Source organism: Botryllus schlosseri, chromosome 4 (genome assembly GCF_051294905.1).
Source record: "Botryllus schlosseri isolate E-star chromosome 4, Bs_hap1, whole genome shotgun sequence".
Lineage (NCBI taxonomy): Eukaryota > Metazoa > Chordata > Ascidiacea > Stolidobranchia > Styelidae > Botryllus > Botryllus schlosseri.
Window position 1 is genome coordinate 8,577,409 of NC_137239.1, and position 23,668 is coordinate 8,601,076.

General features: G+C 40.6%; 1 protein-coding gene, 1 long non-coding RNA gene and 1 other non-coding gene across 4 annotated transcripts in view; all 3 read right to left on the reverse strand.

The window, feature by feature from the left end:
- Positions 1-12,481, reverse strand: part of LOC145436985 (uncharacterized) — a 30,401-nt gene extending 17,920 nt beyond the window's left edge. For both annotated transcript variants that reach the window (XM_080314168.1, XM_080314167.1), the window contains exons 1-5: positions 11,446-12,481; positions 11,272-11,374; positions 11,038-11,217; positions 10,851-10,988; positions 10,645-10,783 (exon numbers count right to left, since the gene is read on the reverse strand). In XM_080314168.1, coding sequence (XP_080170294.1) covers positions 10,645-10,783; positions 10,851-10,988; positions 11,038-11,217; positions 11,272-11,365 — 551 coding nt within the window. In that variant the 5' untranslated portion in view covers positions 11,366-11,374; positions 11,446-12,481. The remainder of the gene's footprint in view (positions 1-10,644; positions 10,784-10,850; positions 10,989-11,037; positions 11,218-11,271; positions 11,375-11,445) is intronic.
- On the reverse strand, positions 977-1,112 carry LOC145438400 (U4 spliceosomal RNA). Its single transcript, XR_013914933.1, has one exon. It is a non-coding gene; the product is annotated as a U4 spliceosomal RNA (small nuclear RNA).
- LOC145436986 (uncharacterized) lies at positions 8,423-10,764 on the reverse strand. The gene is made up of 2 exons (XR_013914521.1): positions 10,634-10,764; positions 8,423-9,444 (listed from the first exon to the last, which is right to left on the reverse strand). It is a non-coding gene; the product is annotated as an uncharacterized LOC145436986 (long non-coding RNA).
- Positions 12,482-23,668: the final 11,187 nt, after the last annotated feature.

The following is a 23,668-nucleotide window of genomic DNA, read 5'->3' on the forward strand; positions in this document are numbered from 1 at the left end:
AAAATAAACTACGTCCTTTCCTTTCCTCGTTAATATGCTGCCAGTGTGTGTATCATGACCACTGTTCTTTCTCAGCTGCGCGCGTGCGCGGCCGCGTAATGCTTTCAAAATCACGAAGCACAGCACGTGTGCCGTGAACAAGAAAGCCAAAGTTTTGAACTTTTTCTAAGTCGTTACGCACTATTGTCCAGGGAACCGCGCGGTGAGTTAGTGAGTGCGCGCAGCCTCGTGAAAAATTAGAGGGGAGATTGATCATGACTTCCGCCGAATCCTCTAGACTGGCTCAGCGAAACCCAGTTAGGAGCTACTCAAATAAACATACAGATATGCATGTGCGTTCAAAGATTTTTACGTACTCGTACATGAATTGGGCGTACCTCAAGTGTCGCCGTCACCAGTTTATCGTTCAAGTCTATTCGAAGTTATCAAATTTATAAATAATATTGTAATATTGTTGCGTTTTAAAATAATACTTCCTACCTCAAGTGCCCCATAGTAAGGATTATAAAAACTAATCAAAATCGGAATTAATCAGAACACCCGTTTTCATATTATATTGAATAAACCAAATAATTATATATTACATCTCAAGGATGTGCAACATTTTTGTCAGGAATATTTACGTGAAAAAACACACGTCCCCGTTAATCCCCGTTCAGCGACGCATGCGACCATTATTCAACTTACCAGCGTTCGGCGTGAAGAACTGAAGGGGTTGTGTTAATTATATTTAGTATAATTATTATTGCAAGAGAATGGAGAATTCAATCTTTCGAGCAGGATATCTACGACTGAAGCATTTTTAGAATTACGGATAAGATACGATAGTTGTCGATTTGATCGCCGGCTGGGTCAGACCAAAGGCGTTTGTAGCGCTGGCATATACGGCCTTCATATATTACGCTGAATTCAGTACCCCTAAGCGTAAAATCGGCTTTACATGCAAAGTAGATAAGCACACGTTCGATTGTCGAAGAACCCTCGAGTTCTGACAGAAATTGCCGCGCCGGCCGTCAGGTCGACTAGGCGGGGTATTGGTAATAGTTTTCAACTAGCAATAACCACATCTCACGAGACGATCATCGATAATGGTACTGCCGCTGCACAAAGATACCGTACACTAAATTTTCTTTTGAGTGTATCTGATGGCAATAATACTGATTATGGTGATTCTGATCTGGTCTTACCCGCTAATTAGTGTGTAAACAATATAATCGGATTACATGGCTCCCGTGGTGCTACAGAAGCTAAAATATGAAGTGGAGTCTTCAATTATTTTGCCCGAAAATAGTCGACGGATTCTTTATTATTTGGACAAGAATTAAATTTGCACAGATATCAAAACTCACAATTGCCATCAAAATTTTTATGATTGATCCGATGCCTTGATATGAGCGACGTGGTTTACATATGTTACGCTATAAGAATTGCTGGTCTGCAGTGTATAACATTGCCACAGACATCTGAGATAAATGCACGAAATTCGCTTTCACCCTGTTCATTAAATTACATCATGTGAATATGGTCAATGACCAAGGACCATGCAAAGCCTTCACACATTGGACATGACATTTACTTAATGAACGGCCTGGAAATTCGCCAAGTCGAAATCGCTATAAAAATGATCGGGATTGATTTAACAATCATTGTTGATTTCTATTGCACTTTTCTGCTTTTCTGCACTTTGTCACTTTATGTATTTGATATTGCTGTTGCAATAAACCTCATCGTGACTGCCACATCTAATTACCACGACCATGACCATACTAACATTTAGGATCGTTGATGGTATAGTATCATACTCTATAGTAACTTTCAATCTGGTAACCTGTTCGCTCGCTATTTAGCAAGGCGAATTTGATCGTCTCACTTTCGACTTCACATGCACGTTACACAAGTATTGAAGATTCCCCTGAGACAGGAATCTTAGACGCTATACAAACAATCATATATTATACGCAAGTTTGTTTATACTCATAGAGTGATGTTCAGAAATATATTAAGCAACTAACAATGTCATTAGGGCTGGGCAAAATCGAGTACCTGAGTGATTCGATTCTGAATCACGTAAAATGCTTCGAGTCGAGTCGAGTATTCGAGTATCACTCATTATGATGTCACAACAGAATGTACTATGCCGAATTTCAAATATCTACCTTTTATGCCACCACGCAGAACATAATGCCTGCTACCCGTCACATTAAATATACTTTGGTAATTTTTCGACCATACCGACTTCATTGCACTTCTTGACAATGTCGTGGAACGATCATGACTTCAGAAATGTGTTATTTCCAGTCACGATCGTAGCTTTGTGCTATGTCTATTATGCTACGACACGGCCAATCAAGGTTTCAAGGCTTCCTCAGTGGAAAATATTATCAAAATTAGAATTCTCGTTAGTTAATTAACTTTCAGTCGCGAGGATCGTATAATTTCAGTACTCGAAAAAATCGTCTTTTACTACTCGACTCGAATCATTAAAATTAATACTCGATTCAGATTCGAGTACTCGAATCATTGTGCCCAGCCCTAAATGTCATATACTCGAGTGCAAAATAGCTTTTCTTTGCTCATTCACTGCTAAAGACCGGATTTAATTAATCGGTACCAAAATGTATGCTCAATCCTCACATGGACAATGTAATGACTTTATCGAATCAGAATCATGCAATGATGGGTACGCGTCCAGTCCAGCATACGCGCCAAACGAATTTAATATCAACTGTAGTGAACAGTTTATTGTATGTTCTACCAATACCGATGATTTTATTGATTTAAAACATCCTGTTAGAGCACCAGTGGTTTCGGTTTGACTCCGACTGCCATAAGCCCTGGTCCTATCACTTCGAAATGTTCGAGGTTCGTTGGGATCCTCGTTACTATATCCACAACTAGCTGGGATTATAAAAATCCTAATAGGCAAAACTAAGAACAGGGCTCTGACCAGACTACGAGTATGGCTGTGCATGTCACCAATGCATTTGCGCACGATGATGTTGAAATGTTGCACGCTCACTCATATCTCACAGTTATATGTGAATCACGATCTTTAACTGTGGTCCATTTGAAAACAACGCATAGAAGCAGATTTCTCGTAAATAACGATATTCGTGGTGACATTTACAATAAACTTTTGCTCATGACTGGGGCGTTTTTTTTGACAGGTCAAAATTTGTTAAAATTCTGTCAAAATTGTAGCGTTAGGTCAAAATTTGTCAAAATTGTTCATAAAGTCAAAAATTTTTTTGACCTCTGCATTTCGTTTGTATTGCAGATTTTCCACTGTCGGTGAACTTATCATTTGATATTTTACAGCTTGTAGCCTACTTTATAGGCCTTCCGTTGTAAATGGCTAATAGTCTGCTCATTGTGAATCATAAACGGTCAAAGGAAACCAATAAGTAGACATGGTGTTATGGCCAACGTACCGCAATATCCTAACTGAAGAAAGACTTCTTGGACATTGCATCATTCTTATATTAAGAAGCGCATGATGAAAAATTGTGATGTAGACAGCATTGTCAGAATGAAGCAACACGGTGTGTCACCAGCAGTGTACGCACAACTTGAGTATTGTCAGCCAACAACTGCTGCTGTTGAACGTCCCTGGCAAGCTTCTGAGTAAGGACATGCACTTTCCACCCAAGAATGTAGGAAAGTATATCTCGTGGTACTACAATTTTTTTTATTATTTCTACCATAATGCGTATTGTAACCACTGAAATTCTTCATAGGGCTAGATTTCATTAAAATGTTGTTTTTTTTCATGTAAAAAGTTGCATGTTTCTAACCCAAAAACGTTTTTTTCAGGCCAAACTGCTTCGGTAGAACAGTCAGTTTCAACCAGAAATGAAGATAAGTGGTACAATTTTAACATTATGTGGGAAAACACCTAATTTGCTTACGTTAGGTGAAAGTTTGGTCTAAATTCAGTTTGTTTAGGTCCAAAAAAGTCAAAATTTTGATTTTTTAGGTCAAAATTTTATATTTTAAGGTAAAAAAACCGCCCTACTCATGACGAGTTTCCGATATAAAAATCCCCCTTTCACAGGCATACCATCGCATGCATCGACTCTATGAATATTTTTCACTATTTTCTAAATAATCTACTTACAGCACAACATAATATCACTTAATTTACACAGTGGTGGAGATGAATATAGTGACGGCATTTACTGCTCTGACGCATAGTGGTTCTTCACCTTTCAACCTCGTGTTCCCTTTTCAGAAATGGCTTATGTCTGGCGCCACCCATATCTTAACGACTGTCGAGCACCACTCGACTTATTAACGCTATGACAATACTATGTGCTATATGTGGGATCGAATGAAGATTGCTATAATAACCATCGGGTACAGACTCGTGCCATATGGTTCGATCCCGAAGTACGCACCAAGAATTCACTTATGCGATTGGCAATGCGGGGAAGTTAATTGTGTTGGGTATACGGTGACTCTTCGGTTTCCACATGTTGTGCTCTGCTGAATACAAATGCCTAGTTCGAAACATTTTTTCGAAAATAACCCGAACTAGCGCAACGGGAGGGTTTAAACGGGGAATTACTGATCTGAAAGTACCCGCAATTTATTTTACATGAATTATTATAAGCCATTGCATTGATGAAAACCCGCAGAAAACAGCCCTGATGTAAATTTACGCGCAAAAAATTTCGAGATTTGACATATTTTGTCGACTGTTAACCTGCGATGAGAACTCAGGGATATATAAAACTATTGTTCTACTATAAAATCATGTAATCATTAATCATCATCTACTGCGACGCCATTTTTCTTCGGTGCGTTACGAGGTCTGTTACCAGAATATATTTGTTAAATCACTACGGACCACACGCTATTCCTACAAAGAGCCCGACGCATTGTACTAACATGAGAGCAGTGAGATTTACACCAATATACCACAGTATCAAAAACATTAACTCGAACCTACCCGAGAAACCTAAACACTTTCAAAATGAGTCATACTCATTCATACCAGGGGACATGGTTATTGGTTATCTATCGTGGTTCCAGAATATCCTTTTCACTAGTATAGTAAACAACGAACACACAATATGTGCAATATCTATAACAGTTCAACGATGCCTCCAGCAGAGTTGGATCAATTGTAATTTGTAATTGTAATTGAATGTAATTAATTACATTTTTCAATGTAATTGTAATGTAATTGTAATTGAAGCATTTTTATTTTGTGTAATTGTAATTGTAATTGTAATTTGACACAAATTTTGCTCAATTACAATTTCAATTACATTAAATTGCTATTGAGATCTGACAAGCACAACATAAAACAATTGACTTTTAATGCATTCTCTTTAAATGTCGACAAGGAATTTGGTGGATCCATTCGCGGAAGCCTTTGACGGCACCCTTGCGGGCGAAGTTTTTTTTTATTTTTACCGCTATACTGGCCTCGGCTGCCATTGTATACAATCTTTAGATTACTAACCAACAGATGGATTCGCAACACGTGACTCACGATTGAATACGCCGAGAAGCGAACTGCTGAGCCGGCTAAAACCAGCAGAATTGATATTCCCATAGCTAACGATCCAAGCGTCGAAATTTGATATGTATGGTACTAATCGAAAGCTAGTGTCGCACTGATTCCGCAATAAAAGTATATTTCCAGGCAATGGTACCATCCCAAAATAGTCGTGAAAGTCTGGGAATCGGCATTGTTCTGAACAATCGCTGGGCGTAGTTGGTAATTGTTGTGGTCATGCTGCTGCAGCGCTCTCACTTTTCAGAACAGTCGGCCTTAAACGGCTATTTTGGTGCAGTTACATTGCCCTGACGAGATTATATTTTGTATTTTCGGAATTAGTACATCAATAGCTTACGATAAAGACCAGATGCATCAAATTTGGACGCATGGATCGCCAGCTCTAGGACTACAAAGTTTGCTGCTTTTAGCCGGCTCTGCAGTATGTTTGTCGGTGCATTCATCCGTGACTCACATCTTGCGCATCTATCAGTGGGTTGGCAATCTACAATACGATTTCAGATCACGATGCTGCATCGTTATTTCGTCTGGCTTACTAACCAGACCACTGGATATTATGTAACGTCTTATCTGACAAAGCACGGTTTTGTTTTCACTCCTCGTCTTAATTCCTATGTCCCTCGATAAAAATAATATTATTTCTTTAATTATATACTATAGACGCAAATCCAACACGTGCATATATTATAATACTTTTTCAACGACATACTGCACCCTATCCTTAATCCTAACCCATAGGAAATTAGGTAAATCACATTTTACATTTCCAATTACGTGGGCCATAATTACCGAGCATTCAAAACACGCTTATATTACGCCACAATGACATCTCGCATAGCATACTATGTACGCACATAAACGCATTTATTACTACACAATCTGAACTAGACTTGAATTGTTGTTAAATACGACGCTACGGTTGTCAAGGAGCACGGTTGAATTTATGATTAGTAAATTACATGTTCAACAGCAGCAATTGTAAATGTAATTGTAATGTAATTGAAGCATGCAAGGAGTATTTGTAATTGTAATTGTAATTTGATATTTTTAGCATGGAGTAATTGTAATTGTAATGTAATTGAAACATTCATGAAAGTAATTGTAATTGTAATTGTAATTGAACTGAAATAATGTAATTGATCCAACTCTGGCCTCCAGTAATATGGAAATCGTCATTTACAACGGTTGTTACATTTGCATATCGTGGATAGCGTAGTGGTGAGCATTGGCGCCATCTACGTAACAACGCAGGCGGCCCAGGCTCCTGGTCCCCCGTGTCACTGCTCTTACGGGGACAAAATATCCCAGAGAAAAAGACCAAATAAAGAAAGAAAAACAACAAGAAATAGCTTCTAAAAAGGATCGAGGAAGGAAGATTAACTTCGGAGAAGACTGCGACATCGGGCACTAGGTCGAGGTGGATACAATTTTAAGAGACGCCAACTGGTTGGTCGTTCAGCATCCCCATATCTGTTCATTACATCGTGTTGTGTGTCTTGTACCTCGCATTGTACATTGTGTGTGTGTCTGGGCAGATAAAAATCTAATCAGATGAACAGTGATCATTCATAGTCCTGCTCAAGTGCCCAGGGAATCATTCAACCTATTTTGTGTAAATCGATTTCAAGTCGTCACTACTTGGAACCAAAGGAGCTGTGGTAGCTTAATTTAACATGGTCAATTTTTTCAGATTCTTGTCATCTTCTTTTTGTGTGATGCCAATAAAAAAAGCCCATGGTATGCTAATGTATGCAAATAAAGAAAATATCTCTCAGACTAGAGATTCCCAACCGTGGCTCCGAGAGTCGCATGCGGCTCCCAGCTAGCCTTCTTGCGGCTCCCATTGGCGCTTGAAAATCCCACAAAAATACTAAAAATCAATAATAACAAAAAAAGATTTCGTATTAAAAAATTACCCTTGCTTATCTTGGAGTCTGGAGTTTATAATTAAGGGTGGAGATCAATTCCCATGCTGTCGAGTAGGGAGCGATTCTTTATACTCAGCAACGATTTCGTTACTCAACTCACGCCAAAAAGTATACTCACACTCAAATGCATTCGGATCGGTACTCAAATTTTAGTCAGCTCATCACCAGACTTAAGTGCAGATGGCGTTACAACACATTTTCCAACGGTGTCTGACGATCAAACCGATGGATCATTTGATGCATGCAACAAGCGTATCAGCAATTGCATTGATGGGTTCAACCGCCGCATTGACGGAATGAATGCTCTCTTGCCCATGATAAAAATATTTTCAAATGCTATTGCATATAATGTGGCCACTGCCCCTAGTAATTGTCGACTTGAGTTGCTAGACATACAGTCATTTATCTGGTTCAAACAATTAAAAGTGAAGACATACTTAAATGGTGGAGTTTAGTTCCAGAGGCCAAGTATCCCAACTTGATAACCAATGCCCAGAAAAACGTGTCTCTATTGTGATCAAATTATGTATCTGAAGCACTTTTTAGTGAAATGGTCAGAATCAAAAATCAATATCGCGATCGACCTCAAGCAGCTACTGCGTGCCTATAGGCCTACTGCATTCTCTGCCATCACGCCTTGCTTTGACACACTTCTTGAAGTTCGAAGCCAATGCCGAGTTGGACATTTAATCGATTTGTGTATTTTTCTCTTGCTGCTATTCGTTGGTACGTGCTTACATGCTTTATAATTTTTGTTGTACCTAATGAGTGTATTCGAAATGCGACTCCGACACCAAAATAAGTTGGGACCTGCTGTTTTAGACCTTTTGATTGCCTTTGACATGCAGCATTCAAATGTCTTTGTTTCGCAGGTTAGTAATGGTTAAGAGCCCCTGATATAATATTATTAAGAACCATGAGATCCTCCTACCCCCCCCCCCCCCCCCCAAGAAAAAAATCGTAATCATATGTGAAAATCGGCTTTTTTGTTGGGCGACAAATACTCACATGAAATCTGCTACTGGAAACTTAACACAGAGGCGAGCCCTTGCGGTGTTATGTGCAGTATGGTTAAAAAAGACATAGATACTTTGAGCACTAGACCACGCGATCGAGCCCATTTCGTGTTTGGCCAGAACATAATCACATACATCCAATTACACCCTTCCAAATATGTTCGTTCTGGCCTTGACTGTCGGGCAGGGCCTATTCGTTGTTCACGCAACATGAAAAATCTGTTGTATCACGGCTTGCGGAATCCATGCAAATCCCACTGCAAACAACGGCAGTCTGTTTGCCAATCCATCAACTAAGCATGGTGCAAATATAGCCAGGGATGTTGAATCATGTACCAGGACTTGGCCACGCATTGCATCCTATAAACACCATTAAAACTTAATGGCTTTTACAAGTCATTCATTTTGCAAGGACGTAGATAACGCTAAATGTGGCTTCGCGGCCACGTTCTGAAGAACCTTGTTCCAAAAACTTTCCTTTTTAAGCTACCTATTTAAAGCGTGACGTATCTGACGACCATCGTCATGAAATGCGGCCGTGGTCTCTATTATGCGGTTGTACATTCGTTTAAAAAGCGCCCGACCGACAAAAACCAAGATTTGAAATGCGAAAGTGGAGCGCGAGCGATAAATCCGTACGGCTTGAAAATGAAATATATATCTCGTGAAAAAAGAAAACACAAAAACGACAACCCTATCACCGTACATTTGTGACGTCATCATGGTCGCGTCTTCTTTCCGACGGCCCCTTTCTGAACGGTCGCGTACACGTCACCACCTTGCGGAACTGCGCGTACGACCTGCTCGTACGTGTCTGCCACCGGGGGCGATCGAGCATCGTCCGCCAGATCGTACGCGTTCTCCGCCCCATCATCGAGCTGGAGCGCGTGTGACGTCACAAGGTCGGGTCTCACTGCCATGTCATAGAGCGGGTTGTCGTTGGTTTGGTGCGCGTCGTCGACGGATCGACTTTCTTCTTCTTTTTTCCTGCGAGAAAGAATTGATTTCATATATTGAACAATGATTATTGTTATATATATTTATATTATATTATTGTATTGTCATTGATGTCGCCGCGCAATCTACTCATTATATATTATACCATACTTGAGTGGCCGTGTGGATGGACGAGTAACGTTTCGTGGTCACAAACTCGAGCCTGAACGAATCGCCCAACACAAGAGACAAGTGAAAATCCAAACGAAATAATCGCCGCCACATGAATCACTTCTTCATATGGTGTCACGACATGCATGAGTCTGCTGGATCATTCTCTCACTATGATATAAAGAATAAGCAAAATGCCTTCCGCTGCTAACAATTGTCTTTCAACACGCCCAGTCAAGTATATCAATCAATATCGTCATCAATTCTAGTCACATTATATGAAAAGCTGTTGTATATCGTAAGTTGGACGTGATCCTACGCCTCGACAGTTCTCGTTATAATAATAACATGGCCGTTTGATCTACTTCAATTGACAAACCAAAGGTCTGAAAAGCTAATGTGGTTAAGGATGAGTCGCATACTTTTTAGCAGTGACTCTGAGGTGACCACATACGAAATCGCAAGGTTAACATTCTCGTCTGGCGTAAAATAACTATAATCACATACGCTGCAGGACGTATTGGCAGAATCTTCCGCACTATATTCACTTACTGTGATCCCGGGGATGTAATGATTATTGAACTCGTGGCGGCTGTTCAATAATATACCGTTAAACTACCTTCTACTTTCAAAATCCAATTTGCAAAAGGAGATAGCTCATACAAAATACTGTCAGATAGAAGTGAAAGTATACTCTGGAAACACAACCACTTCAATAAGTACTGCAAGTACCCAAGAACTACTTGAGTGCCCCGAAAAAGTATTACACTGGTCAACACTACATTTCGGATTCGGATTCAGCGCCTTCAAATTATAGCTAAAATGACTCAAAAAAATCCTTGCACAGAAATCGCGCAGCGTTATCTGTCTGCAATTTACGACTAACAAACCGCGTCGTATCGCGCAACTATTTGCCTGGAAATACTCAAATAAGAATTGCCGACTGACCAAATCGCTATTTTTGCACAAGTCTTCGCGTTATGGCGATGAAATCTACTTTTCCGTCAGACTACTACAGGACTCAACAAGCGATTATTATCTACCTGCAGTCCAACATCGTACTCACCTTTTGTACTGAAATGCAATGATTGCCAACACAATTAATACAATCAGACCCGCTACACCTCCAATGATGGCCCCGTATGGAAGTGAACTGTGTTGTTGAGGCAATGGCACCGTGCTATTGGTCTGTGTTTCGGTGGTGCCTAGACAGGAAGATAGCGTTTTGGGTTAGGCTACTACTTACTGCACAGGAAAGTGATGCGACTATACTTTCTATCTCTCCTACTTGAACGAAAAAACCCTCTGGAAATGTAGTTCCACTGGTAACCGCACATTTCACGGATTGCCTGCTGCACTGAGAAAATCGAAACGTAATGTTCCATCCGTCTCGCGTGTGTGTAAATGGCTCTAAAGCGAGAAAGTCAGGAAAAGTCGATAATATCATTTAACAACCAACTTAATTCCCCGCATTCCCTAAATTTCGTCAAGTTGTAGACGTTCATTTTGATACGATAAAGTTGGCCCCCGCTTTTTCCAGCCGTCCAAGTGCAACTCGAATCCACTGGAGTGGCGTAGTTTGATTCGTTGCTTGTTTTCCATTTTCCGGGGCACTGCCCGACCACCATCGGAGCAGTCACTATAAGCAAAGTATCGGTTATAGGCGTATAGCAGTATTTATATGCACACAAACCTGCTATTTTCACGATTGCTAGCACTAACTCCAGTACGCAGGAGCACTTTGAGCTAATCCGAACCTGATACTCAAGAAAACTAATGCTAACCATGTACAATTTCTGAAATTAAAATAACTTGTATCAAGTTCAGTGAGATATTTTCATTTACCCCGTTTGCCGCATCCACTCACGTTTATCTGCTGATCGCTGACACGCAGCTTGTTCAACACAAAAACTCCGGAACACACAATGTTCTAGGCCCATATCGACCGCGACTATAGCAACAAAGGCTATTTGGAGGAAATCCTATCCGATTCGCAACCACGAACGCAACATTCATTCCATCGCTATTTTAACAATGCTGAGTCAGCCATTTCGCCTTACTTCTCTCTATTTAGATCGGGTTTCTCGCAACAAATTTTCACCAACAATAGGAAGTAGATACCATGCGTTAATTGCTCTTGCTACTGATGCTAGATAAACCGAACTGAATTCTCCACTCTGCTAACTATTGCGCTGTAAACTGTAGCGATTCAAATCACTGGATCTGACATCTCAACCTTGCCTTCACACACTTGTCACCTCATTCATGTCATCTCCTATAACTTTCCCTTCAGTGTACATGCCCCTTCTTTACATCGCATCCAGAATGGTTTATTTCAAAGACTATCTACTCAGAGTCGTTTCCTATCTTTTCGCTGTATTGCAATCTTGTGGTGTTTTGAAGCAAAGAAATTATTAATAAAACCTAATACATATTTGGAAAAGGACACTGTCGCTCTATTCAACGTTTAAAATGCGATAGGTCTCATCAAGTATTGGAAAACAGGTATGACTATCGTGATGATGTGTATTGAAGTTGATTTTGCGTGGGAAGAGCCAGCGGATACGTCGACTTGTTGGTACGTTGAACGTTCTTGTAATGTCTTGGAAGCCTTGGTGGAAACATCTTCGGAATACGTTTACGAAATTGAGCTTCGTACGACTCGTAAGCTCCGGCAACTTGATCGTCGGTATGCGCTACTATGTTGGTTGTAAGCGTGTCGACTTGTTTGTGGTTCCTGTACCGTCTGACTACTCTGCAACAGCGAGCACGTTCGACGGACATCATTTCGATCGCACCGCCGACAATCGCCACCGCGGCTGCGTTCGAACATTCCATACGTTTGCTGCAAAAGTACGAACAAACCACTAGCTAATCTACTTCCTGCTGTGTGAACGTCTGACTCATCTAGTGTGCAGACAATATCGCATCGACACACTGAAACGTGCATGATGTCATGATTTTCAATGACCAACCGCATTAGAATGGCGTGAGTCGCAGCGACCAATCAAACGCTATCTGATACGGGCATTTAGACGCAGGGTCCTGGTATAATTGATTTCGCCTCTGATTCGAACCGCCATTAATCGAGGCAATAATGTATTTTTATATGGTGTCGAAATATTCCTTGTGGCCGCATAGTGTACAGCAGGAGTGTCAAACTCAACGAGCGTCACGGGCCGGATTCAAACCTTCAGATCACTCGCGGGCCCAAGCAGTCAAATGATTCCATAATGTTACCTCGAAATCCATGGCCTTGTTTTTCACTTTAAGCATTTTAATATACTAACCATAGGGGTTCTATTATAGCAACACCGTTGTTCGCAAATAATGGAATTTGCAAACAAAATACGAGTGGCTTGAGTGGCTCGAACGGTGACATAAGTTTCGTATGCATTATGATGAAAAAATAGAGATATTAACCGAAAACGCGGTCGTTGGAATTTGGCTCATTATTCGGCTATCACGCAATCGGAATAAGGATTTCTCTGGAGGCCGGGAACCTTTCAATCAGAAATTATACAGCACTGCGATAGTGCGGTCCCGGATAATTGAAATATATTTCTGTGTAACTATAATGTTCATCATTTAACCTGCATATAACGGCTTTGCACTGGCGTTTTCGCCACTGTGAACAACAACTCTTCGGGAATTTCTTCCGTAAAACTAAAAATTCATTGTGCATTTTTTGCCTGCTCGGAATTGGGTCTCAATATCGCCGACTTAATGATTAGTTGAGTGAAACTGCAATACCATTATCGGATGGTTATATGTTGCCCATGAACATGCTCGACATTTCCTGCATTTGGGGGTTTGAAGGAAGTATATTTCCTTCTAAAGAAAATCAAAATTTGTTAGAAATGTGCGGGGTGCATTTTCCAATCTACTCAGAATGGCTTCGCGGGCCGGGTGGAATCGTCTGTTAGACACCCCTGGTCTACAGTGTAAACCAGAGTTCGATCAATTGTAATTTGTAATTGAGTTGAATGTAATTATTACATTCTTTCATGTAATTGTAATTGTAATTGAAGCATTCGTATTTTGTGTAATTGTAATTTGTTAAAAAAATACCTAATTACATTTTCAATTCCATTGTTATTGAAACCTGACAATTACAACATAAAGTAATTAGTCTATTTACATCGGTGTTCTATGCGTGACTCGTTAACTAGATAATTCAGCCATGCTAAACTGTTTTCGATACTTCAGTAGCAGCAGAAAATTCAGTGAATCACAATATAGGCTAAACCAGTCGTTCTCAAACTGGGAAGCTCTGGTAAAGTGAAAAAAATGTCCGCGCTTGGCGCGATTTACCTCCATTTCATAGTTATTGCTCTGTGTACGGTCCGACTTTCATATTGGAGAATTCTCTCATCAAAAGTCATAACCGTCCATACCATCACACTATCTGTAAGGATTGTTAACATTCTGGTTTCATTATATGACATCACGATAAGGAGGGGCACGAATAATTTCACTGTCATAAAGGGGGCGTGTCTAAAATAGTTTGAGAACCAGTGGGCTGAACTAAATCTTAATATTTCAAAAATGGATGAACAACAAATAATCTCTTCTGAAACCTGTGCTGAATCATTTGCTACACTATACGGTCGGAGTTGTTTTTAAAATCTCTAACCAGCTTGCTGCAACAAATGCAAAAAGAAATTCAAGTTTTTAACCAAGGTTGTGTCAAACTTGTTCACGCAATTGTAGAGATGTTATCCCGCAGTCTTATCTCCAATCTTAGCCAAATTCTCTGGGGCCAGAATATTTACGCACCCTAATGTTCATCAAATGCAACCTAACAGGTTTTGAGCAAGTGAAAATGTAAATACGAACCAAAATTTTGTAATTCGTTGTTATCAGGAACTTCTTTCTCTTTGCATTTATTTTAATTTTACACAATTTCTCGATATCATCCTTATCGCTGACGCATAACCAATTAATTTTCATTTGCCCTACTCAGCTCTGAGTATTCGTTTGATTATATTTCAGTGACTTTCTTGCAGCCTATTCGCTGTTAATCGTTGCCAGTCGCTCGAACTTTTGATTGTTAATAGTCGCATGAAAATTGTTTCTGTGTTTGTAGTTTTCAGCACTCATGATTGGAAATAGTTCGAATACGTTCCATTTTTTTTAATTAAATGGTATTCTACGTATCATGAATGAAACATGAATAGTGTCGCTACGGTAAGCAAAGAGCGCCTCTCTACCAAATCAATTACATGTTTAACAGTAATTGTAATTGTAATTGTAATTTGATATTTTTAGCATTAAGCAATTGTAATTGTAATGTAATTGAAACATGCAAGGGAGTAATTGTAATTGTAATATTAATTGAACTGAATTAATGTAATTGATCCAATTCTGGTGTAAACTAGGGTTATGACTTGAGAAAAACCTACCGCACCAAAATTTTCCAGTTTATAATGTGTGAAGGATAGGCTTTCTTCTGTGGATACAGACCATATAATATATCTATCGACTATTTTTAATGTAACTGACACCATTTCACTTGCGAAGATTTAGGCCAGTATCAGGCATTTCTAGAAAGTTATAGAAATCCCTGGCCCGTATTCAGAGACACACTGCAAACTCAAACTCAAGTCTTGCTCAACGGAGTAAAGGCTGGGTTCAACTCCATTGGAGTGGAGGTTACGTATTCGAAGACATTTTCGAACTTTCTCCAGTTCTGAGTCTTTTCTCAACATGTCTAGCATTATTCGCAACTGTGCAGTGGGCGCTCGCTCGGTATGAACTGTTAAGATAGGTGTACGGTATGTGGTTCATTCCTTTCAGATAATATGGATATTGGCAGAGATATGTTAGAATATTACATGCAAGTGAATGGAAACAGACTACAGCAAGTACGCAGGTACCTTACAGATTTTGATAATCCTGTGGAATACCTCACTGATGAACTGTTTTCCGATCGCTATAGGCTCACGGAAGCCGGTGTTAGTGGTTTTATGGACGTCTTACAGCAGGGGTGGGCAATTATTTTTCTCCGTGGGCCAAATGAGTAGTAGAAAATACGTTGGCGGACTGAGTGTAATTTTTTTAGCTAAATTCTGCAGCGTAATTTTATTTTATTTCTAAATTACATTGTTAATAAATGCTGCTCGGTGAATGTGTTGATGTTAGGTAATGAGAAAGTGACGGTTACTTAAAAAGATATCAATTTGCTGTCATAATTCGAAATAATATAAAACATGATACATTTTCAACTCTCTTTAAACCCGTATCCACGTTCTACTATTAAGACACTAAAACAGTGGTTCAAAAACACGTCCCTTTATGATAGTGAAATATTTCGGGCCCCTATTATCATGATATCACAAAATATTAAAAAAGAGCAACTAGAATGCTATAGCAATCCCAACGGATATTTTAAAGGGGTGGAAGGTGATGGCTATTGATAAGAGAATTCTGACATATGAAATTCGGACAATATAAAGCAAAAACAATGAGCTGGGGTGAAATCGCGTCCCTTCAGATGCTTTCCCCCTGGTTCGAGAACCACTACACTGAAATATATTTGAAATGGTTAAAAGCTCATTGTCTTGGTCGCTACTTTCTGAGCAATGTGCCGCTTAAATAGTTATGTCTGTCTTCGTGTTTTTGTCATAAGACCGACTTTAATTAAAATCCTTAGCCTCGGTGATATGCTTGGCTCAAAGTAAAAGGTTTACCTTTGACCCCACTATACAAATATTTAGTGCTCAAAACCTTCTTTGAATTTAAGCCTTCGGATTCCTTTTTTAACATGCCCGTTCATCCTTTTATGGGTGATAGATATGATGAGTCATGTAGTAATCGCGAACACTGATTGACTTGTTTTACAAATTAGGGAGTTGAAAATGTATCACGTAACAATTGAAACACAGACCGCATAATGCGTAATGTGAAAATGGCAACAAATAATGTTTGTACTAAACTATATGGAAAGTGAGTGCTTTCTTGTGACTTTTATTGCTTCTTATACTTTGCTGCATTGACTTTATTTTGAATCTAGTTTACGCATGCGAGGTACGTAGGCAGCGTAATCGTGGCGTATTAACGAGCAAGCTTCAAAGTAAACGAATTTCCTGTCCAGATGATGCAGCATATGGTTTTAGTCCACGCATCAACATTCAAAAAGTTGAGAAATTTAGCAACAGACGGGTAAACGGCAGGAGCAATAGGTAGCTATTCTCATTAATATATACCTAAGGAACAGCTCTTGGTTTCAAATGGGTTGTTGAAACTTGACATATTGTCTTCAGGGGTAGTGATGAATATAAGTTGAGCTTAACAAGGTGTGTTAAAAAAGTAAGGGAACCATCGGTCTACCATATTCCAAACTTAAACTTAAGCATTTCCAACATCATTCGTGTGTTGAGCGCTGTCGAGATAGGACGTCTCATTGTGATCTCGTATAGTGACACGCCTAATTAACGACTAGCCGCGTAGTCGACAGTTGCGTAGCAGTAGGCTTATATCAGCTGAAGCGTTCTGTAGCTCTGTATACAATAGTTGTATCGCATATTGGTGTGATATAAAACAGTCACGTTATGTCAGGTAGTGGCGGGGCGCAGAAGCGCTCCGCAGATTCAGACCTTCCTAGGCCTTCCTCGAAGGAGGTAGCGACGGGGAATTCTACAAGATTTGGTATTGATGAGTCAGTGATTATAAAGAGTGTAAAAAAGCGCATTCGGCAATACAATCCGTTGACTATAAATAAATCGTTATACGCAGTTCTAGGCGGTAATTACAAGGATGTGAAAGTCCTTCCGTCTGGAGATATATATGTGCAAAATGTGCGACTAGTGACCAAGTTTCGAAGTTACTGTCATGCACCGATCTCGGATCGAGCACAAATCCGATAGAGGTGCGAACGGAATTATACAATACCAGACCAGTAGAAGTGAAGGGAGTTATTACAAACGTGCCACTAGAAATGTCGGATGAGGAGATATTGCATTCGTTGGCAAACCAACATGTTACGTTCGCGCGTAGATTCTCCTAGCGCGCTGATGGAGAAACTATACCCGGTAAATCAGTGCTTTTGTGCTTCTCGTCGACAATCTTGCCAGCCGTGGTTAAGATAGGATTCTTACGATTTAGGCCTCGCGTATACATTACGATTTAGGCCTCGCGTATACAATCAACCGCCCACGAGGTGCTATAATTGCAATCGCTTCGGTCATAAATCGAAGCATTGTCGAAGCGCGCAGCGTTGCTCTAAATGCAGAAACCGCCACACCCTTGCCAAGTGTGACAGTAGTGTTCTCCACTGCGTTAATTGCGGCAATTCTCACTCTGCTAGATACACTGGTTGCCCAAGGTATCAACAGGAAATTAGGATTCAGAAAATAATGGCGAACACCAAGGTAGACTATTGGACTGCGCGGAATACGTTGCAAAACGAAGCTAGTGATCCGGTAGTACCACCTCTCAGTGAATTCCCACCATTGCCGAAACCGAACGCTACCTTGTATAGAATTGCGGACATTTCTCCAGAAGTGTCGAATAAAAACGCCCTACCAGGCCTACCAGATGAAAACCAGTATCGCCAAAGAGTATCTCAGCAACAAAGCTCAATAGTGCAGAAGACAGGGGATCATATCACTATCCCAATTTCCGGTTTCTTCAATTTCATTGCCGAAGTAATGAAAAACACGCTAACAAGCTTTGTAGAAAAAAAAACGAATCGACATTGAAACAATCATAGAAAAATCAGCGGGGGAAAATCTTGGTATCTCGGTGACAAATAATCACGCATTCAATCAGAGTAACGGCAACCAAGTTAACCAACTCAATGCCATGATGACGACTCCTCAAGTCGATATTGGAGGTGCAATCGATCTGACCTTTAGTGGAGGAAACAAGATGGATAATTTAGAGTGTATGGAATCGCATAACAGTCAACAAACGAGCGAGCCAACAATCGAGAATACCACGAATGTGACTGACGGTGGGGGTCCACTCCTCGCGAAAGACGTACAAGATGTCATAAAAAAGTCGGATAGGGACAAAGGACGTTCTTCACAATAATGCAATGGAATTGCCGCGGCATATATAGAAAGATCAATGAGCTGAAACATTTTTTAGAAGAATTAGCGGAAGAGCCGCAGATAATAGCATTACAAGAGTCACACTTGGTGTCCCGTTACCAGCCGAAAATCTGGGGATATAAACTCATTCGAAAAGACCGAGACATATATGGGGGTGGGGTCTGCTTATTTATCAAGGAAAGGGTACAATACGAGAAAATTGAACTGACCGGATTGGACCCGATAGAAGCACAGCTTATCAAGGTTGAAGGGATCAACATCATGAACATTTACGCTCCACCAAATCGATCACTTTCTAAGGCCACTCTAGAAGCATGCATGAACTCTCTGTTTTCGAAATCAATTATTGTAGGCGATTTTAATGCGCATCATCCATTATGGGGTAGCAGCAGCACAAGCAGATATGGGCGGAACCTTTACGAAGTGATCGACAGCAATGATTTTGTGATTACCAACGTCACGGCAGGCACTCGCATCAACATCGCGTCGGATTTTGGTGCCACATCTCTGTTAGACTTATGCATTGTATCAAAGGATATCGCACTCAAAATAGAAACCACGGTCACGGACCACTTACTAGGAAGCCATCACTTTGTCATATTCAACACGATCAATATACCAATCGCTAAACCAGAAAATCACTTTCGCTCATGGTCATTCCACAAAGCGGATTGGGACAGGTACAGGCGAATTGCTGAACACAAATTAATGTCAGGACTTCAAAAGGGTGATAATACTATTGAACATGCGGTCCAAGCAATCATACAAGCGGCACAAACATGCATTCCTGTATCAAAACCCCACAGTAAGAGCTGTGTTCCTTGGTGGAACGAATCCTGCTCCAGAGCAGTTCGTCGCAAACGAGCGGCGTTTCTGAAAATGAAACTATCATTTCACATGGATTCAGTGATCGCGTTCAAGAAGCAGCGTGCAGAAACAAGAAAAACAATTCTAGCTGCCAGAAAATCACACTGGGAAAATTTCTGTTAATCGCCGAATAGCAATTCGAAATAAACAAAGGTTTGGCGAACAGTACGATCAATGATGGGGAACCGTACATGGAACGTCATAAATAGCCTCAAGTCCCAAGGCATTAATTTAACAGAAAACGCCGATAAAGCAAACGCGCTTGCTGGACAATTTGCGTCGGTCAGTAGCGACCAAAATCTAGATTTGCAGTTCATGGTCAGACGACAAGAGTTCAAAAACGAATACATTGTGCCAATTATGCAAGCAGAAAATACAACAGACGACGGTATTAATAAGCCATTCACCATGAATGAGCGGGAAAGAGCATTAAATCGAGGAAAAAGTACAGCTCCAGGACCCGATGAAATTTGCTATCAGATGATAAGAAATCTTAACCAACGCAGTCGAAATTATCTGTTGTCAATCTTCAATAGATATTGGAAAGATGGGCATTGCCCGGATCACTGGCGGCACGCGATAATCATCCCATTGCTTAAAGACGGCAAAGCCAGGTCCGACCCAGCGTCATATCGACCCATATCGTTAACGAACACCACGTGCAAAGCAGTGTTGGGATGACTCGAGTCATGACTTGACTCGAGTCAGACTCGAGTCAACTTTTTCGTATGACTTGACTTGACTCGAGTCACTTTGCAAAAATGACTTGACTTGACTTGACTTGACTCGGAGCTTCAGAAATCTGCATTGACTCGTGACTCGGAGCAAAATTTACGAGTCAATTTCAAGTCATTAATAGTAAACAGTGTCGAATATATCAATGTATCGTGTGTATGTTCGAATTGTTCAAGATACGCTGGTGTCACTTGTGAGAGCAACCAGTCATTCACTGATCGTACGTTACACTGATCCTCCATTGCTACATCACAAATAAATTGACCGAAAACGAAACAATCACAGTTTACGTTGTCGTACCAGTAGTAGATTAATCTAATAGCAATGTGTCTCTGTTTCTTAGGCGGCTCAATGCTTACGTTGCGCATTGCTCAGTTTTGCCAACACTCTTGTATGATTTAAATCGAACAAATATAGTCTGTGCGTTTATATTCTTAGGGATGTGCAGATGGGTATGTGGCAATCCTACCAAATCAATTTGTTTCAACTTCTCGGGGCTTCGTATTCCGTCCTATATTTTGGCTGATAACAACTGACTGTAGCATGTAGGCTAACTGTACAGCTACTCACGTATTCTAATAGCAGTTCTACGTGTGTGACAGTGCGTGGGCTATGCAACGTCTTTTTGCATGTTTATTAAACTTTATATTAGTTATTTGACTCAAGATAAATGGCCAATTAATCTGTCTTTTACATACCTAGCAAAATGTAATGACTTTGAATCATCACTCATACTTCGAAATTCAATTTGACTTGAATTGTGACTTGACTCGTGACTTGACTTGACTTGACTCGACTTGACTCGAGTCACCTCCAAAAAACAGGTGACTTGACTTGACTCGAGTCACCTTCGAAAATCGATTGACTTGACTTGACTCGAGTCAAAATGTGCAATGACTCGAGATGACTCGTGACTCGAAGGTAGTGATTTGATCCCAAAACTGGTGCAAAGTAATGGAGAGAATGATAGCGAATCGCCTGCATTGGTTTCTGGAGAGCAAAAACCTGATTAGTCCTGTGCAAAGTGGTTTCCGGGCTCGAAGATCGACAACAGACTGCATCATGACTCTTCATGATGAAATATACAAAGGAATTTGGAACAAACGCTCAACAATAGCAGTATTTCTTGACTTCCAGAAAGCGTATGACTTGGTATGGCGAGAAGGTGTGATCTATAAGCTTCACAAGCTTGGAATATCCGGCAACATCCTGAAATGGATATATTCATTTATCAGCAATCGCACTTTCCAAGTACGCGTAGGACAAAGTCTATCCGATACATACATTCTAGAAAATGGCACTCCCCAGGGTAGTGTGCTAAGTCCGACTTTATTTAGCGTCATGATTAATGATCTCCCCACAGCAGTGAACAGCACAATGAATCTGTTTGCCGACGACGCATGTTTGTGGGAAACAGGACTGAACATTACCGCATCGGCGAAAAATATCCAAAAATCCTTGGATGAAGTGCTCAAGTGGACAACGAAATGGGGACTTCGTGTCAATGTGCATAAATCAGCTGTAGTGATATTCTCCAAGCGTAGGAACCTACCACAAGTAAACCTTCAGATAGGAGGTACACCACTTTCAATCAATAAACAACATAAATATCTTGGAATCATCTTTGATTCGCGCCTATCCTACCGACTTCACAAGGATGCGGTCGTGGAGAAATTTATTCAAAGGATGAACATTCTGAGGTTATTAAGCGGGACATCATGGGGTGCGAGCAAACCTTGCCTTCTAGCTGTATATAGAGCACTCATTAGATCCGTCATTGAGTATGGCTGTGAAGCTTATTTATTTTCGCCACTCCATATCATACAAGCAATACAGAAAATTCAGAACGCAGCTCTGAGAATCTGCTGTGGGGCTATGATGAGCACGCCAGTCTACGCCTTGCAGCATTCCTGCGGTGAACCACCAATTCACATAAGACAGCTTCAAGCGTGTTATAAGTATCGCAGTATTATTATGGCAACTCCAAACCACCCCTGCATATCACTAACTCGAGAATCTTGGCACGAATTCTATTCCGAATCGCATCAGTTTATTACGTTTCATATGAAAACCAGATCCGCGTCTATCCAAAATATTATTTTACAGTCTAGCAAACCGAGTACAGTGCCGCCTTGGGTGAATGAACAGCTTGCCGTCGATATGAAATAGACGCGTATCACCTGCGGGGCACACCATCCTGAATACATACGTCAGGAATGTGAACGTTACATTGCGACGCGCTATCGTACCTACTACCTATACGAAAGTATACACCGACGGTTCGAAAACAAATACGCGCGGTGGTGCAGCATTTTGGGTCGAAGAACTTCAATATTCTCATTGGGCCACGCGTAACGCCAAACAATCGATATTTTCCTCGGAATTATATGCAATTATGTTAAGTTTAAACTGGGCGAGCAACGCACGTATGCCGTCCAAACAGTTAGCGATATTCTCCGACAGTCAAAGCGCATTGATGTTCATCAAAAATAATGGCAAGTCGAATAGTTTAACTGAAACTATTATCTTACTCTGCAGAGACCTGGCAACAAAGGGAGTACAAGTGACGTTCATTTGGATTCCCGCTCACACAGGAATACGTGGCAATGAAAGGGCAGACGAACTCGCGAAACTCGCCTCTAGCACACCTGGATCCAACGACGAAAACGAAATCATCATGTCACTTGCCGAAATGAAGTCACACCAATGGAATATGTATTGAGAAGTGGATGTCGGAATTGAACGACATCGAGCAAGACTTTTCGTACCTACGTTTACACGCACCATTCTCGTGCATTCCCCGTCCACGAAATTTGTCGCGGAGGGAATCATCCATTATATTGCGACTACAAACTGGACACTGCAAATTGAACTATCACCTCCATCGCATGAGTTGTCATGACAGTGGTCTCTGCGAAACGTGCAGCGTACCAGAAACTGTCGAACATTTTCTACTTACGTGTCCTCGATACTATCACCAGAGACAATATTTAAAAAATGTAGCTGAACAGAGCAGTGTGAGCTTTAACTTGGACTGTCTGTTGACTGATCCGCGTATGGTTAATCCAGTCATAGAATTTGTTGTATTGTGTAGACGTATATGATTCAACTATTAGCTCCCCCAGGCCTGGTGCACAAGACCTTAGTAGTCGAGCACCATGAAACCCCTTATACATACATATACATAAGCATTTCCATGTGCAAATACTGTGTACTCTTGAGACTGCAATTTCACCACCTTACAGTCAAAAAACCAAAATGAAAAAGCTATGGAAAATTGTCTCTGTAACTAGCTTTCATATGATACCCTACTTGCTTGAATATTTTTATAGGGTTTTGATCAATTCACATTCTAAATTGTGTAACGCTTGACCGATTTCAGACCGACGATCAAGTTTCGCCTCAATTTAACCTTTAAGACTACACTGCATG